This window comes from Erpetoichthys calabaricus, chromosome 7, assembly GCF_900747795.2.
Source record: "Erpetoichthys calabaricus chromosome 7, fErpCal1.3, whole genome shotgun sequence".
Lineage (NCBI taxonomy): Eukaryota > Metazoa > Chordata > Cladistia > Polypteriformes > Polypteridae > Erpetoichthys > Erpetoichthys calabaricus.
Genome location: NC_041400.2, coordinates 189,104,836 through 189,121,455, shown reverse-complemented (window position 1 = coordinate 189,121,455; position 16,620 = coordinate 189,104,836). Strand labels below are relative to the sequence as shown.

Here is a 16,620-nt window from a genome sequence, read left to right as displayed (position 1 = left end):
TCTAATATATAAGCTAAATGCAATTCAATTTTTTCTCACCCCCTTCCCCCCCGGATGTTTTTTCCATAGTGTTTGCAGTTGCATGGCATTTGTTGCCACTGGTTTGTGTTAGATCATATCGTTTTTAGTCAGTCAGTCATTTTCCAGCCCGCTACATCCTAGCACAGGGTCACGGGGATTTGCTGGAGCCAATCCCAGCCAACACACGGCGCAAGGCAGGAACAAATCCCGGGAAGGGCGCCAGTCCACCGCAGGGCACACACACATACACACCAAGCACACACTAGGGACAATTTAGGATCACCAATGCACCTAACCTGCATGTCTTTGGACTGTGGGAGGAAACCCATGCAGATACAGGGAGAACATGCAAACTCCACGCAGGGAGGACCTGGGAAGCGAACCCAGGTCTCCTTACTGCGAGGCAGGAGCGCTACCACTGAGCCACCATGCTGCCCTATAATTGCTTTTATCTACATGAAAACATGAGATTACATTTTTTTTCTCTGCCATCGTTTCAAACTACATGATGGAGTAAGTAACACATAATAAAATAAAGATCATGTTTGGGTGGAGCATGAAGGAAAAGAAAATAACTGTCATAAGCAGCCATCATAGAGCCAGTTTTTGTTTTTATGTTGTACAGAGAATTTCATTAGCACATCATGACTATGTGCATGATACCCAGTCAAAAATATTGGCACCCCTGCACCACTTCTCTAAAACATGGTTGCAATTCCAAATGCTTTGATATTCCTGTTTATTTCTTTTATTTGCATTGGAGCAACACAAACAAGCAGAGAAAAAAGTCAAATCTGATATCATTTCACATAAAACTCCAGAAATGGACTTTACAAAATTACTGCAACCATCCTCTTAATATTTGGTAGCACACCCTTTAGAATCAATAACTGAAATCGGTCACTTCTTGTAACCATGAGTGAGTTTCTTACACCTCTCTACTGGAATTTTGGACCAGTCTTCTTTTGCCAACTGCTCCAGGTTTCTCAGGTTTGAAGGGCGCTTTCTTCCAACTGTTGAGATCTCTTAATCAGGTTTTCTATGGAATTTTAATCTGGACTTATTGCTGGCCACTTCAGACCTCTCCAGCGATTTGTCTTACAATTCCAGGGTGCTTTTTAAAATAATGCTTTGGGTCATTATTCTGCTGAATTCTTTAGTAATCTTCAGATTTCTTAATGCCGTGAACTTAGTCAAGGCATCAAGTTAAGATTTTATTAATTGATGAAAAGCGGCCACACTTTTATTTTACAAGTGATGTATGAGAGACTTATTTTTTACTTTTTAGTACCCTTTTTAACTTAATATAAGCATGGTTTTTAAAAAGTATTTATATATTGTAACAATAACGGCAAAGTGCTCATAAAGATTTGGGATATTTAGCCCCGTATACTGTAAAGAAAAGGTAAAATAATTGCAAGAAAATCATCAGACAAAAAGGGTTGGGTGGACGGGCATTTTAAAGAGCCGGACCGGAAATTAACAACGTGGAATGCTGGGAAGGCGTGGTGGTGGATGGGTAGTGGACATCATCAGTGGGGGACCAGAGGAGAGAAAGAGACCCAGAAGTGCTGTTCTGTTATGTGTCCGGGTAGGATTATGGCGGCGGTGCTTCGTCTTTTATACAGAGAAAGGGAGAGAGAGGTTAGTACCCCACCATTGTTCCCTGGCTCGACTTGTCGCGATGCGCTTCGGGTCCTTAAGCTGCTCCTCATGCGTGACTTATATATATATATATATATATATATATATATATACATTATTATTATTATTATTTTCAACTTGTTAGTCTTGGGTTTTAATATTCCTATCCACTACTAGCGCCAAAAACAAACCTCCTATGAAGAAAAACCATTTTGGACGGCGTTTTCCCTTGCCTGGACGCGGGTCACCGGGGCCCCACTCTGGAGCCAGGCCTGGAGGTGGGGCTCGATGGCGAGTGCCTGGTGGCCGGGCCTGCACCCATGGGGCTCGGCCGGGCACAGCCCGAAGAGGCAACGTGGGTCCCCCTTCCCATGGGCTCACCACCTATGGGAGGGGCCAAGGAGGTCGGGTGCAGTGTGAGTTGGGTGGTGGCCGAAGGCGGGGACCTTGGCGGTCCGATCCTCGGCTACAGAAACTGGCTCTTGGGACGTGGAATGTCACCTCTCTGAAGGGGAAGGAGCCTGAGCTAGTGCGCGAAGTTGAGAGGTTCCGGCTAGATATAGTCGGGCTCACCTCGACGCACAGCTTGGACTCTGGAACCAATCTCCTTGAGAGGGGCTGGACTCTCTACCACTCTGGAGTTGCCCCCGGTGAGAGGCGCCGAGCAGGTGTGGGTATACTTATTGCCCCCCAACTTGGAGCCTGTACATTGGGGTTTACCCCGGTGGACAAGAGGGTAGCCTCCCTTCGCCTTCGGGTGGGGGGACGGGTCCTAACTGTTGTTTGTGCGTATGCACCGAACAGCAGTTCGGAGTACCCACCCTTTTTGGAGTCCCTGGAGGGGGTGCTAGAAGGCATACCTTCTGGGGACTCCCTCGTTCTGCTGGGAGACTTCAATGCTCACGTGGGCAATGACAGTGAGACCTGGAAGGGCGTGATTGGGAGGAATGGCCCCCCTGATCTGAACCCGAGCGGTGTTTTGTTATTGGACTTCTGTGCTCGTCACGGATTGTCCATAACGAACACCATGTTCAAGCATAGGGGTGTTCATATGTGCACTTGGCACCAGGACACCCTAGGCCTCAGTTCGATGATCGACTTTGTGGTCGTGTCGTCGGACTTGCGGCCACATGTCTTGGACACTCGGGTGAAGAGAGGGGCGGAGCTGTCAACTGATCACCACCTGGTGGTGAGTTGGCTTCGATGGTGGGGGAGGATGCCGGTCAGGCGTGGTAGGCCCAAACGTGTTGTGAGGGTCTGCTGGGAACGTCTGGCAGAGCCCCCTGTCAGAAGTAGCTTCAACTCCCACCTCCGGCAGAACTTCGACCACATCCCGAGGGAGGTGGGGGACATTGAGTCCGAATGGGCCATGTTCCGTGCCTCTATTGTTGAGGCAGCTGACCGGAGCTGTGGCCGTAAGGTGGTCGGTGCCTGTCGTGGCGGCAATCCCCGAACCCGCTGGTGGACACCGGCGGTGAAGGATGCCGTCAAGCTGAAGAAGGAGTCCTACGGGACCCTTTTGTCCTGTGGGACCCCGGAGGCAGCTGATAGGTACCGGCAGGCCAAGCGGAATGCGGCTTTGGTGGTTGCTGAGGCAAAAACTCGGGCGTGGGAGGAGTTTGGGGAGGCCATGGAGAATGACTTTCGGACGGCTTCGAGGAGATTCTGGTCCACCATCCGGCGTCTCAGGAAGGGGAAGCAGTGCAGTGTCAACACTGTATATGGTGGGGATGGTGCGCTGCTGACCTCGACTCGGGACGTTGTGGGTCGGTGGGGGGAATACTTCGAAGACCTCCTCAATCCCATTAACATGCCTTCCAATGAGGAAGCAGAGCCTGGGGACTCAGAGGTGGGCTCCCCCATCTCTGGGACTGAGGTCACCGAGGTGGTCAAAAAACTCCTTGGTGGCAGGGCCCCGGGGGTGGATGAGATACGCCCGGAGTTCCTCAAGGCTCTGGATGTTGTAGGACTGTCTTGGCTGACACGCCTCTGCAACATCGCATGGACATCAGGGACAGTGCCTCTGGATTGGCAGACTGGGGTGGTGGTCCCCCTCTTTAAGAAGGGGGATCGGAGGGTGTGTTCCAACTACAGAGGGATCACACTCCTCAGCCTCCCTGGAAAAGTCTATTCAGGGGTCCTGGAGAGGAGGGTCCATCGGATAGTCGAGCCTCGGATTCAGGAGGAACAGTGTGGTTTTCGTCCTGGTTGCGGAACAGTGGACCAGCTCTATACCCTTAGCAGGGTCCTGGAGGGTGCATGGGAGTTTGCCAAACCAGTCTACATATGTTTTGTGGACTTAGAAAAGGCATTCGACCGTGTCCCTCGGGGAATCCTGTGGGGGGTACTCCGAGAGTATGGGGTACCGGCCCCCTTGATAAGGGCTGTTCAGTCCCTGTACGATCAGTGCCAGAGCTTGGTCCGCATTGCCGGCAGTAAGTCGAACCCGTTTCCAGTGAGAGTTGGACTCCGCCAGGGCTGCCCTTTGTCACCGATTCTGTTCATAACTTTTATGGACAGAATTTCTAGGCGCAGCCAGGGTGTTGAGGGGGTCCGGTTTGGTGGGCTCAGGATTGGGTCACTGCTTTTTGCAGATGATGTTGTCCTGTTTGCTTCATCAGGCCGTGATCTTCAGCTCTCTCTGGATCGGTTCGCAGCCGAGTGTGAAGTGGCTGGGATGAGAATCAGCACCTCCAAATCCGAGACCATGGTCCTCAACCGGAAAAGGGTGGAGTGCCCTCTCAGGGTTGGTAGCGAGATCCTGCCCCAAGTGGAGGAGTTCAAGTATCTCGGGGTCTTGTTCACGAGTGAGGGAAGAATGGAGCGTGAGATCGACAGGCGGATCGGTGCAGCATCCGCAGTAATGCGGGCGTTGCATCGGTCTGTCGTGGTGAAAAAGGAGCTGAGCCGCAAGGCGAAGCTCTCAATTTACCAGTCGATCTATGTTCCTACCCTCACCTATGGTCATGAGCTATGGGTTGTGACCGAAAGAACGAGATCGCGAATACAAGCGGCTGAAATGAGTTTCCTCCGCTGGGTGTCTGGGCTTTCCCTTAAAGATAGGGTGAGAAGCTCAGTCATCCGGGAGGGGCTCAGAGTAGAGCCACTGCTCCTCCGCATCGAGAGGAGTCAGATGAGGTGGCTCGGGCATCTGATCAGGATGCCTCCTGGACGCCTCCCTGGTGAGGTGTTCCGGGCACGTCCAACCGGGAGGAGGCCCCGGGGAAGACCCAGGACACGCTGGAGGGACTATGTCTCTCGACTGGCCTGGGAACGCCTTGGGATTCTCCCGGAAGAGCTAGAAGAAGTGGCCGGGGAGAGGGAAGTCTGGGCATCTCTGCTCAAGCTGCTACCCCCGCGACCCGACCTCGGATAAGCGGGAGACAATGGATGGATGGATGGATACTAGCGCCAACTATTGGTGAAATCTTTAACTTTTCTTCATATGAAAATTTCATTTCTTAACATGGATTAATTGATCAATTAGTGAAACTGATTATTGATTGATTGTATTGTCATCAGAAGTGAGTATGTGTGCAAAATTTCAAGTCATTTGGACAATAGGAAGTGGGTTAAATATCCATTACAAGATTTGTAAGAGACAACAAACAGGTGAAGTCAAAAGAAGCGTGGTAATAATAATAATAAAGTGCCACTCCCAGTTAGCGGAAATAGCTGAAAGATTGATAGAAATCTATGTTTTGCACCTAATACTTGTATGCAAAATTTGGTTGACCCAAGTGAACGTGTACTCCAGTTATCATGTTTATTTTACACACACACACAGACAGACATAATTCAAAAAATGCTGTTTTTCTGACTCATTGAGGTCTATAACATCAAGATTCATCAAAATCTCAATCGAATTTTTGGACGATTCCAATCCTCTCCCTATTCTTCGTATATGAGAAAATTAAAAAAGAAATAAACCTGTGAATATCAAAGCATTTGGAATTGCAACAATTTGCAGAAAAAAACACGCAGGGGGTGCCAGTAGTTTTGGTCATGACTGTAGCATGTGATTTTCGCAGTGTACAGTAATATAAAATGTGACACCTTTGACTAACCAGGTCTCTTTTTTTTCCATTTTTTTTTTTTTTTTTATATTTTCAGATTGAATGGGGGGCATGTGCACTTGTGCTCACAGGAAATGGTGTCATTTTTGGAACAATACTAGGGTTCTTCTTAGTTTTTGGGAACAATGATGATTTCAGTTGGCAGCAGTGGTGATTAAGACAATACTAATGCTAATGTGTTTAAGTTGAGCACTGCAGGAAAGAATAATAACGTCAGAGAATAGCTTTTTTTTCTTATCGAGCAGTCATCCATGCAGCAAAATTAAGCCATGCAATAAACGGAAACAGCATAACTGTCATACAGTGTATTCAGATATTCTGGTGATTCCTTACAAAGAAAAAAATAAAAACAAAAAATGGTTGAAACCCTCTGGCTTTTGGGTTTAAGCCAGTCCACGTATCAAGTGCTGTCCTTGAATGTAAAGATGCCAAAGGGTGGCAACAGAGCAAGCTAGTGAGTTGGGTGGCATTAGCAGCATGTAAAAGAGCAGAACTACTGCTTCTTCCCCCAGTAAGAGAGATTCATAATTTCATTGTTTTCTTTGTGGAAAAGACGCACAGTTGGATGTGTCAAATGGAACGCTTTGTTTTCCTTTAAAATCATCACTTTCATTTATAACGCTCAATATATTTTCCATGTGATTCAAACGTGTTTCTGTAAAATGCCAATAGTACCTTTTTATAGTGTGTGTATGTATGTATGTATGTGTATATAACATATATATATATATATATATATATATATATATATATATATATATATACTGTATGTGTACATATACATACAATTACAGTTTAAGACTGCTATTAATTCCTGCTTGGAGGAGCACTTTGAATCTCATAATACACAGCATATGATTCTGTTTGCTTTATTGTTGCCGTCTCACTGGGTGCGGCTGCTTTTTAAATAATTTTACAAATACGGCGAAGGCATACTTTAATCTGATGCCATTAATTAATGAAGCTTTTGAGGTGCCTGTGACCTTGGCAGGCATGTTTTTTTTTTTTTTTTCCTTTTTAAATAATGTTTGTCCCCTTTATCATTATTATGAAACATGCTTTCATAATATTTTATGTATCATTTAACACTTTTTGTACAGTGTAGCCAAACAGTGCTTTGCATTTTACTTGTTTGCCTGCCAGGCACACTCAAGCTTCAGGTTCAATATGAGCAGCAATCCACTTGTATGTGCAGTGCTTGCATGGTTGAGTAAAATCATTTCTTGGCATTTAGAAAACTTAATCTTCAATACTGCACTTCCCACCATTAATCATTTAAGTGTGTGGTAGTCTCTTCTTGATAGTAAAGCATCGAAAAAATGTCACTTCATGTACTAAACGATCTGGCTGACATCTTCACTGGTCTGGTGTAAAAGCTACTGCTATGTATTTTAAGCTGTTCTCTACCAGAAGACCTTGACTAATATCTTTTTATTTTTTTGTTTTCTAAACCTTAAACTCTTACTATGCCCATATGTATGTAACCAAAATCGTTTGTGATAACTGGTATAAATATGTATAAATACACTTCTACTTGTCAGTTTCCTTGAATAAGAGTGCGATACCACTGTCTGAATTCTCCCCCCCACTGCGCTGCTAAGGCACTGTGTACTTTACAGTCATAAATCAATATTTTTGGGGGGTGAAAAGTAATGAAAGAATTTGCATTAATCCCGAATTTTGATTTTTTTTGGTTTTTTTTTTGTTAATTAATGATGTATAAACACATTATAGCACCCACTGAGTGATTCAGTTTTACAGCACAAATTGCCACGAGAGCTCTGATTTGGCAACATATGCATATTAGCAAAATCTCTTCAGATATCGCTGTATCGAGGTGAACTGAAAAAAAACTGCAAAGTTTTCATTTTTTTTTTTTTTTTTATATTTTAATACAAATTTCTTGGTTAGTACAAACCAAAAGATGGTTTCCACCGTCAGTTGAGGTTTCAATTTTCTGTATTAATTTTATTGTGTAGTTAACTTCATGCAGACTTGTTATGCTTAATTTGCAACATTTGATTGCCTGTAATACGTCTGTATATTTGGTATTTGTTTTTTGCTGTATGCTTTTACCACGTAGGCTGTTGTCTTTTATATAAGTTTCCTATAACATGCACTGAACTGTATTGCCATTGTGATAAATCTGGGACATTTTCAAGGAAAGAGAATAAATAAGTTTTTGAGTACCTCTCTTTGTTTTTTTGGTTACTTTTCCTCCTCAAGAGTGTTTGATTAAAAAAAAAAAAACAAAACAAAAAAAAAAACAGCTGGCCACTGTAAGAAAAAGCTGTATGGCATATGAGAAGAACTGATTGACTGATTGATAATCGCTCAGTCAGTTAATTACCAGTGTTGCATTTAGCAGTGCTAGCAATTAATTAGATAATATAATAAGAAATTTAGTAAAATGCCCACAGAGGGACGCCAGATTATTATAGGAGTTGTGAGCATTTTAACTAACGCCCAACCAAGACTCTGTTTCATCCTTCATCCAAGATGTCAGAAATATGAAGAGAGTTACACAATTTCGGAAGTAAGTTTTTAAATTGTTGGAAGTCTACAGTAATTAATTTCACTTTCTCCACTGTACTTTGAATGTGGTGACACTTATTTTCAAGAAATAACCCAAACATGCTTGCCACAATAAACCAAAAATACAATTATTTTAACAAAATGTTAATAAGAGATATATGCAAGTATACTGCATGTATAGGTATTTATGTGTACAGATATGTATAGACGAAGGACAATAACAAATACCATAAAACATTCAATTACGTCACCATAGTCACTTTTTTTTTCCTATAGAAAAAAGCGCGTGACTTATGAATTCTATCTCTTGACTTAAAATCTTTTTTTCTTCTATAGAAAAAGGCGCATGATTTACGAATTCTATCTCTTGACTTAAAAATCTTTTTTTCTTCTATAGAAAAAGGTGCATGACTTACGAATTCTATCTCTTGACTTAAAATCTTTTTTTCTCCTATAGAAAAAGGCGCATGATTTACGAATTCTATCTCTTGACTTAAAATCTTTTTCTCTTCTTTAGAAAAATGCATATAACTTGTTAATTCTGATCTTTCAATTCATGTGGTCAAAATGGACAGGTTCTTTAGCTAGTTATTACGCTACTATTGCCTGCACTGTTGTGTTCATTTGCTCATGGCTAGTCTACGCTGGGTTACAACTTCCAGCAAGCAGTATGTGCGTGTGTGAGATGCTGCCCTGAACTTTTACTGGATATAGGAATAAATGTATAACTGCTGAAACTTATCCTTCACAAATGTTATTAGGTTTCAGTTGCAATTACAGTGACACCAGTGCCAAAATACATTAGCTGGCCTTGTCCTACATACTAAGGTACAATTAATAGCTCTTGGAATCGAAGTAGGTGTACTTATGGTTTGACACAAATGATGCTTGGCTTCTTTCCTGATTGGCTTTTTCCAGACATGTGGAAAGATCTTTAGTGTTTTTTATTTATTTATTTATTTCAGGAGTTCTTCACCTCCTTTGCCTTGGTTAAATGTTATAGTTGTTAGCAGTACCACAATTTTCCCTTCAAGGTATTTACATACAGTGTCCTCAGTTGCCAGCAAAATTGCATCAGCTGGGCAGTTGGTGTTCAGCCTCCATCATTATAAAGACAAATGCTTGGCTTTTGGTATGGTCTCTTACTTGCTTGTACCCCAAGGTTTGGACTCGTGGCCTCCTCATCTAACTCCAATACAGACGAGTCTTTCACCATTTTAGTCCTGCATCATATTGCTCTTTGGAGTAAAAGGGATTGCTCCAGCCTCTGTTATATCTATGCCGTAGGCTATGGGGTTTTACGCTTTAAAGCGGAGAAGTTATGGCCAGCCTCAGCAGTGAGCTTGATAGAGAGGGCCAAGTTTGGGGTATGTAAGGATTGTTAAAAGAAGGAATAAAAGTCTTGCCATTGGTTTCTTGGATTTACATAAGCCCATCCTTTTTCGTTGACTATTGGAGCAAAGGTTTGCTCATCAAGGTTGGCAGTTGTTGAGTTATGGCCCTTTATTTAAGTTGAATGTCAACTGCTACCATGAGGAGACATCTCTGGGATGTTACTTGATGAGTGGTCATTTTAGCAGATAAAGTGCAGAGGCTGCTGCATCCCCAATCAAGAAGAAGCTGATATTAAGAGTATTTGGCATCAGCTTTTTAAGCCAGGACTTGTGTTCTAGGCAAGCCTGTAAACTTAATATGCACCACAGGTAAAGTAATGGAAGGAATTATTAAGGAAAAGATTAAACAATGCAATGCAAGAACAGGAGTTTTACCGAACAATCCGCATGGGTTCAGACAAGGGAGGTTGTGTTTTACCAACATGTTGGAATTCTATTAGGAAACAACAAAAGGAAATGACCAGAGTGGTGTATATGATATTATTTATCTTGAGTTTCAGAAAGCATTTGATAAGGTGTAACATGAGAGGGTAGGCATCAAGCTAAAAGAAGTGGGAGATCAGGGTGTTATGTTTAGATGGGTGTAAAAGTGGCTCAGACAACACAGGAAGACAAGAGTGATGGTGTGAGGAACCTGATTGGAACTGGCTGATGTTAACAGTGGTGTCCAGCAGGTGTTTGTGCGGTTTCATATATTTGTATAATATACAATTATATATACTCATATATAACTATATTATATGATTTTGGATAATATAACTAAAAGCTGGTTAAGTTTGCAAATGATTAAGTGAGGTGGAAGGGCAGAAAATCTAAAATCATTACAGGCTTGGGCAGATTTGTGGACGATGAAATTTAATGTCAGTAAATGTTGAAAATTACACATAGGAATTAAAAATGTTAGGCTTGAATGCATAGTGGGAGGCCTGAAAACAGCTTATGAGAAGGATTTAGGAGTCGTAGTGGACTCGACAATTTCAACTGCCGGACAGTATTCAGAAGACATTAAGAAGGCTAACAGAATGTCAGGTTATATAGCGCCTTGATATGTGGAGTACAAGTCACAGGAGGTTCTGCTCATGCTTTATTACACACTGGTGAGGCCTCATCTGGAGTACTGTGTGCAGTTTTGGTCTCCAGGCTACAAAAAGGACATAGCAGCACAAGAGAAGGTCCAGAGAAGAGCGACTAGGCTGATTCCAGGGCTACAGGAGATGAGTTATGAGGAAAGATTACAAGAGCTGAGCTTTTACAGAGATGAAGAGGAGACCTGACTGAAGTGTTTAAAATTATTAAAGGATTTAATGCAGTGGATCGAGGTGGTGATTTTAAAATGAGATGAATTGAAAGTCTACCTTATGAGAAGGATTTAGGAGTTGTAGTGGATTTGACGCTATCAACTTCCAGACAGTGTTTAGAAGCCATTAAGAAGGCTAAGACAATGTCAGGTTATGTAGCGCCTTGATGTGTGGAGTAAAAGTCACAGGAGGTTCTGCTCAAGCTTTATAACACACTGGTGAGGCCTCATCTGGAGTACTGGGTGCAGTTTGGGTCTCCAGGCTACAAAAAGGACATAGCAGCACTAGAATAAGTCCAGAGAAGAGCAACTAGGCTGATTCAGGGGCTACAGGGGATGAATTATGAGGAAAGGTTTAAAGAGCTGAGCCTTTTTAATTAAAGAATAAGGAGGATAAGAGGAGACCTGACAGAAGTGTTTAAATTTATGAAGTGAATTAGTACAGTGGCTTGAGACTGTGATTTTAAAATGAGTTCATCAAGAATATGGGGACACAGTTGGAAACTTTAGGGAGGAAAAAATAAAAATCAAAAAACATGGTTTTGTAATTGTGCACACATATCATAATTAAGGAGGAGCTGTGTTTAGAATGAACCAATCGTATTCAATCTCATGTTAAATAGTAGTTAGCATACACCTGGCATCAGTTCAAGTGGCTCTTATGGCCTCCATAAAGTTTAGCTGTTCCTGTAGGATTATCCTGACATCATTTTGGTTCCATCCTATGATAAAGGCTGTGGTCTGTGAACCATAGACAGGATCTCGTTATTGAAAAGATGTTGATCAGGAGAGGGGGCACAAAAGAATAACCAAGGCATTAGATATACAGTGGAGCTTGGTGAGGACAATCATCAATAAGTAGAGAAAATATGGCACAGCAGTGACACTACCAAGAGCAGAAAAGGGGTACTTGTGGGTGAAACAAGGAACAGCCAAGTCAGAGTTGGACACCTGCATTCTACAGTCATGGCAAAAGTTTTGAGAATGACCCAAGTGTTGGTTTTCACAAAAGTTTGCTGCTTCCGTGTTTTTAAATCTTTTTGTCAGATGTTTCTATGGTATACTGAAGTAGAATTACAAGCATTTCGTAAGTTTCAAAGGCTTTTATTGACAATGACATAAAGTTTATGCAAAGAGTCAATATTTGCAGTGTTGGTCCTTCTTTCTTTTTCAAGACCTCTGCAGTTCGCCCTGGCAGGCTATCAATCAACTTCCGGGCCCAATCCTGACTGATGGCAGCCCATTCTTGCATAACCAATGCTTGGAGTTTGTCAGAATTGGTGGGTTTTTGTTTGTCCACCCGCCTCTTGAGGATTGAGCACAAGTTCTCAATGGGAATTAAGGTCTGGGGAGTTTCCTGGCAATAGACCCCAAACTTTAGATGTTTTCTTCCCCGAGCCACTTAGATCTCACTTTTGCCTTATGGGCCGGTGTTCCGTCATGCATTGTTGGTCACCAGACTGTTCTTTGATGGTTGGGAGAAGTTGCTCTCCGAGGATGTTTTGGTCCCATTCTTTATTCATGGCTGTGTTCTTAGACCAAATGGTGAGTAAGCCTTGCACTTCCTTGGCTGAGAAGCAACCCCACGTGACATGAATGGTCTCAAGATGCTTTACTGTTGGCCTGACACAGGACTGATGGTAGCGCCGCTCACCTTTTCTTTGCCCCAAACAATCAGAAAGGGGATTCATCAGAGAAAATGACTTCTCCCCCAGCAGTCTTCAGCAGTTCAATCCCAGAATATCAGTCTGTCCCTGATGTCTTTTTTGGCTTCTTTGCTGCCCTTCTTGACATCAGGCCAACCTTCCAAAAGTCTTCGCCTACCTCAAACCTGCCTGCTGCCATTCCTGAGCCAGCTATGCACTGGTGGTCCCCAATCCTGAGCCATGAATCAACTTTAGAAGACGGTTCTGGTGCTTGCTGAACTTTCTTGGGCACCGTGAAGCCTTGTTGACAACAACTGAACCTCTCTATTCTAACTTGGTCAGCATGACAGAGTGGTCTCCGACCTGTCCTTGTCGACACTCTCACCCGTGTTAACGAGAGGATCAATGAAGTGAAGTCAGCAGGTCCTTTTGTGGCAGGGCTGACATGCAGTGGAAATGGGTTTTTTGTGATGAAGTTCATTTTCATAGCAAAGAGGGACTTTACAATTAATTGCAATTCACCTCATCACTCTTCAGAACATTCTGGAGCAGAAGCAAATTGCCATCATAAAAACTGGGAGCAAACTTTGTGAAAATTAATATTTGTGACATTCTCAAAACTTTTGTCCCCAACTGTAGAGGTGCTTCAGAAGCCTGATAGGACCTGCTGAGAGTCCTACCTAAAAAGAATTGCAACTGTCCAGTCAAGACAGAAGAAGAAACTGAACAATGCACTGAATGGCAGGCATAGTTAGTGGGGAAGAGTGAATGTTGTAAAAGAAGAAAATGTGGTGGCTAAATGAAAGAGTTGTGCTGAAGTTTCTGACATTATCCCGTAGTAGAAGGGGACTCATCAAGGACAACATGCAGGCAAAGATCTATGGCCAGAGAAGCAGAAGGTAACTCCAAGTTTAAATTTAACCCTCCTAGCGAATGCATTTACTGAATACAAAAAACTGGGATAAGGTGAGTAACCAGGTAACGCAGAAACCAGGTTTCTTTTTAAAAAAAAATTAATTACAGACACGACTCCACGTCTGGAGTTCTCCTTTGGCATAACACTCCGACATCGCTAAAATCACACTAAAAAGAGTTAAACATCATTGGCTGCTGTGAATTCAAATACAAGCGTGAAGCCTGTGGTCATTTTCTTGTGTTTTATAAATATAGTCAGGTTCATAAGTATTCGGACAATGGCACAATTTTCATAATTTTAGCTCTGTATCACGCCACAATGGATGTCAAATGAAGAAGAAATGTGATTGAAGTGTACACTTCAAACTTAATTTCAAAAATATCATTTGAGCCATTTAAGAATAACAGACATTTTTATCCATGGTCAATCCCCCATTTGCAGGAGCTCAAAAGTATTTGGACAGACTTAACATAGTCATAAATATAACGATCATTTTCAATATTTGGTTGAAACTCCTTTCCAGTCAATGACTGCCTTAAATCTGAACCCCATGGCCTTCTCCTACTGCTGGGTTTCCACCCCAGTAATGCTCTGCCAGGCCTTTACTGCCACTGTCTTCAGGTGCTGCTTGTTTGTTGGACTTTCTGCCATCAGTTTGGTCTTCAGTAAGTGAACTGCATGTCCAGTTGGTTTGAGGTCAGTTGACTGACTTGGCCATTGAAGAATACTCCATTTCCTTGCCTTGAGAAGCCTTTGGTTTGCTGTCCCAGTATGTATTTGGTCATCGTCCATCTGTACTTTGAGGCACTGTCCAATCGGTTTTGCAGCATTTGTCTGAATCTGAGCAGACAGTATAGCGCCCTGAACACTTCAGAATTCATGCTGTGACTTCAATAATCAATAAGCACAACTGTGTGACTTCCATTGGCAGTCACACATGATCAGGTCATAACACGGCCTCCGCCATATCTCACAGATGATGTGGTACACTACAGATCATGAACCGTTCCTTCTCTTCTCCATACTCCCCAGAATCCATCATTTTGGTACATACTGATTTTTGATTCATTTGTTCCAGAACATGTAAATGAGGATAAAGGGCACCTGAGCAAGGCCCATAATCTGCAATTGCTCCGTTGTTAATCTGCATCCAGCTCTGCAAGCAGGTCCTCCAACTTGCAGGGAAAACTTGAAGGTTGCTGGCAGGACTGACACTCCAGCCACCGTGGAAAACCTCACTCTTCAGTGTGGTTTGCTGAGGTGTCACCTGTTGCACAGCTGCATGTATATATATATACATACATACGGTGGCACAGTGGTTAGCGCTGCTGCCTCGCAGTTAGGAGACCCAGGTTCGCTTCCCGGGTCCTCCCTGTGAGGAGTTTGCATGTTCTCCCCTTGTCTACATGGGGTTCCTCCCACAGTCCAAAGACATGCAGGTTAGGTGGATTGTGTGTGTGTGTGTGTGTGCGCGTGCCCTGCCCGGGGGTTTGTTTCCTGCCTTGCGCCCTGTGTTGGTTGGGATTGGCTCCAGCAGACCCCCGTGACCCTGTAAATGGGATATAGCAGGTTGGATAATGGATGGATGGATAGCTGTGCAAGCCTGTGCTGTAAAAATCCTGGGCTCTTAAAGACCATGGATTCTGGCACCTCAACCAATCAATCGCATTGGTTGTGTATTAGCGGCTAAGCGAGGCTCTGTTTCCTCGGCAGTTTTGTTTTGCTGACATACTCACCTCCGTTGTCTATCAGTGGCTAAGCGGGTTTCTCTTTTCTCGTTGCTTTCTTTCAGCTTCATGATGTAGCCTTGCACTTCCGGGCCAGAGAGACAGACACACTTTTCACATGTAGACGTTTATATATATATATATATATATATATATTTATGTATATATATATATATATATATATATTTATGTATATATTTATGTATATACATGGTGCATACGCACAAAAATGTTGTGTATACTCATTTCTATGCTCAAATTGAGATGTATAAGAACTACACTTGACGTAAAGCTATGCATATTTTCACGCAAGCCTCACATCATGCGTACGCATGTTTCTGCTCGGTTTTGCAAACGGGTGGCATCTAGTGTCAAAGCAGTGCTACTGTTTCTGTGTGGTTTCCCTTTCTTTTATAGATTTGCATCTGTTACGCAGGTTTTATTAAATACTGTACACCAAAATGAATTGCATATTGTTTAAAAATTTAAGGCACTTGATTATATTGTTACAGATTGATTACAATGGTGCACAGAATGGACAAACTATTCCAATTACCATGGCTGCTTTAACGCTGTTAGAAGATGTCACAAATGGAAGAATCTGAAGAGAGTGTGTGTTTACAAATCATACTGATTTCTTGTCCCATGACGATGACTGGCTTCTAAGTTTATTTCCAAGAGCTATCCTCTTGGCGCTGTGTGCTGAACTGGTGCCAGCTTCACAAAGGCAGACTTTTGAGGAATCGTGCACCTGCACCTTTGCAAGCTCTGTCCACCCTCAGGTTTTTAGCCACAGGAGCTTTTCAACATGAGCTGGCTGAACGATTGGGTATTTCTCAGTCATCACTGAGTGCCAGCTGTTTGGGATGGTATTATGCACTTGTTATCCAGATAGATAATTTTTCCTTATACTCAAAGAGTAATTCACAGCAACATCTGGTTTTCCGAATGTAATCTGAGAAGTCGACAGCATGCACATTGCTATAATGGCACCTTCAGAGAGTGAATTTGCTTCTGTAAATAGAAAGCATTTCCACTCTATTAATGTGCAAATTATCTATGATGCAAAAACACGTCTCATTAATGTTGTGGCGAGATAGTCTCAATAATTGCAGCATCTCGCAGCTCAAATAGTGTGTGGAATTCCGCTACCTCCTCCAGTGGTGTTGACACTCTGGGACTCAACTTTTCATGTTGACTTTAATATCTGACCACCTTTTTTTTTTTTTTTTTTTTTTTTTATTTCGGGCACTTTGCGATTTTCTGAACTTGAACTTTTGAGTGCTTCTGCCATGCTGTGCCACTCCATCAACTTCCTTATGTTGGTTATACCACTGCCTAAACCACCTTTCTGTGTGTCCGAG

At 42.8% G+C, this 16,620-nt stretch overlaps 1 protein-coding gene across 1 annotated transcript in view; it reads left to right on the top strand.

The window, feature by feature from the left end:
* The window catches only part of leprotl1 (leptin receptor overlapping transcript like 1), a 33,543-nt gene extending 27,096 nt beyond the window's left edge, over positions 1-6,447 (top strand). Inside the window, exon 4 of the mRNA XM_028805845.2 lies at positions 5,779-6,447. Coding sequence (XP_028661678.1) covers positions 5,779-5,895 — 117 coding nt within the window. The 3' untranslated portion in view covers positions 5,896-6,447. The remainder of the gene's footprint in view (positions 1-5,778) is intronic.
* Positions 6,448-16,620: the final 10,173 nt, after the last annotated feature.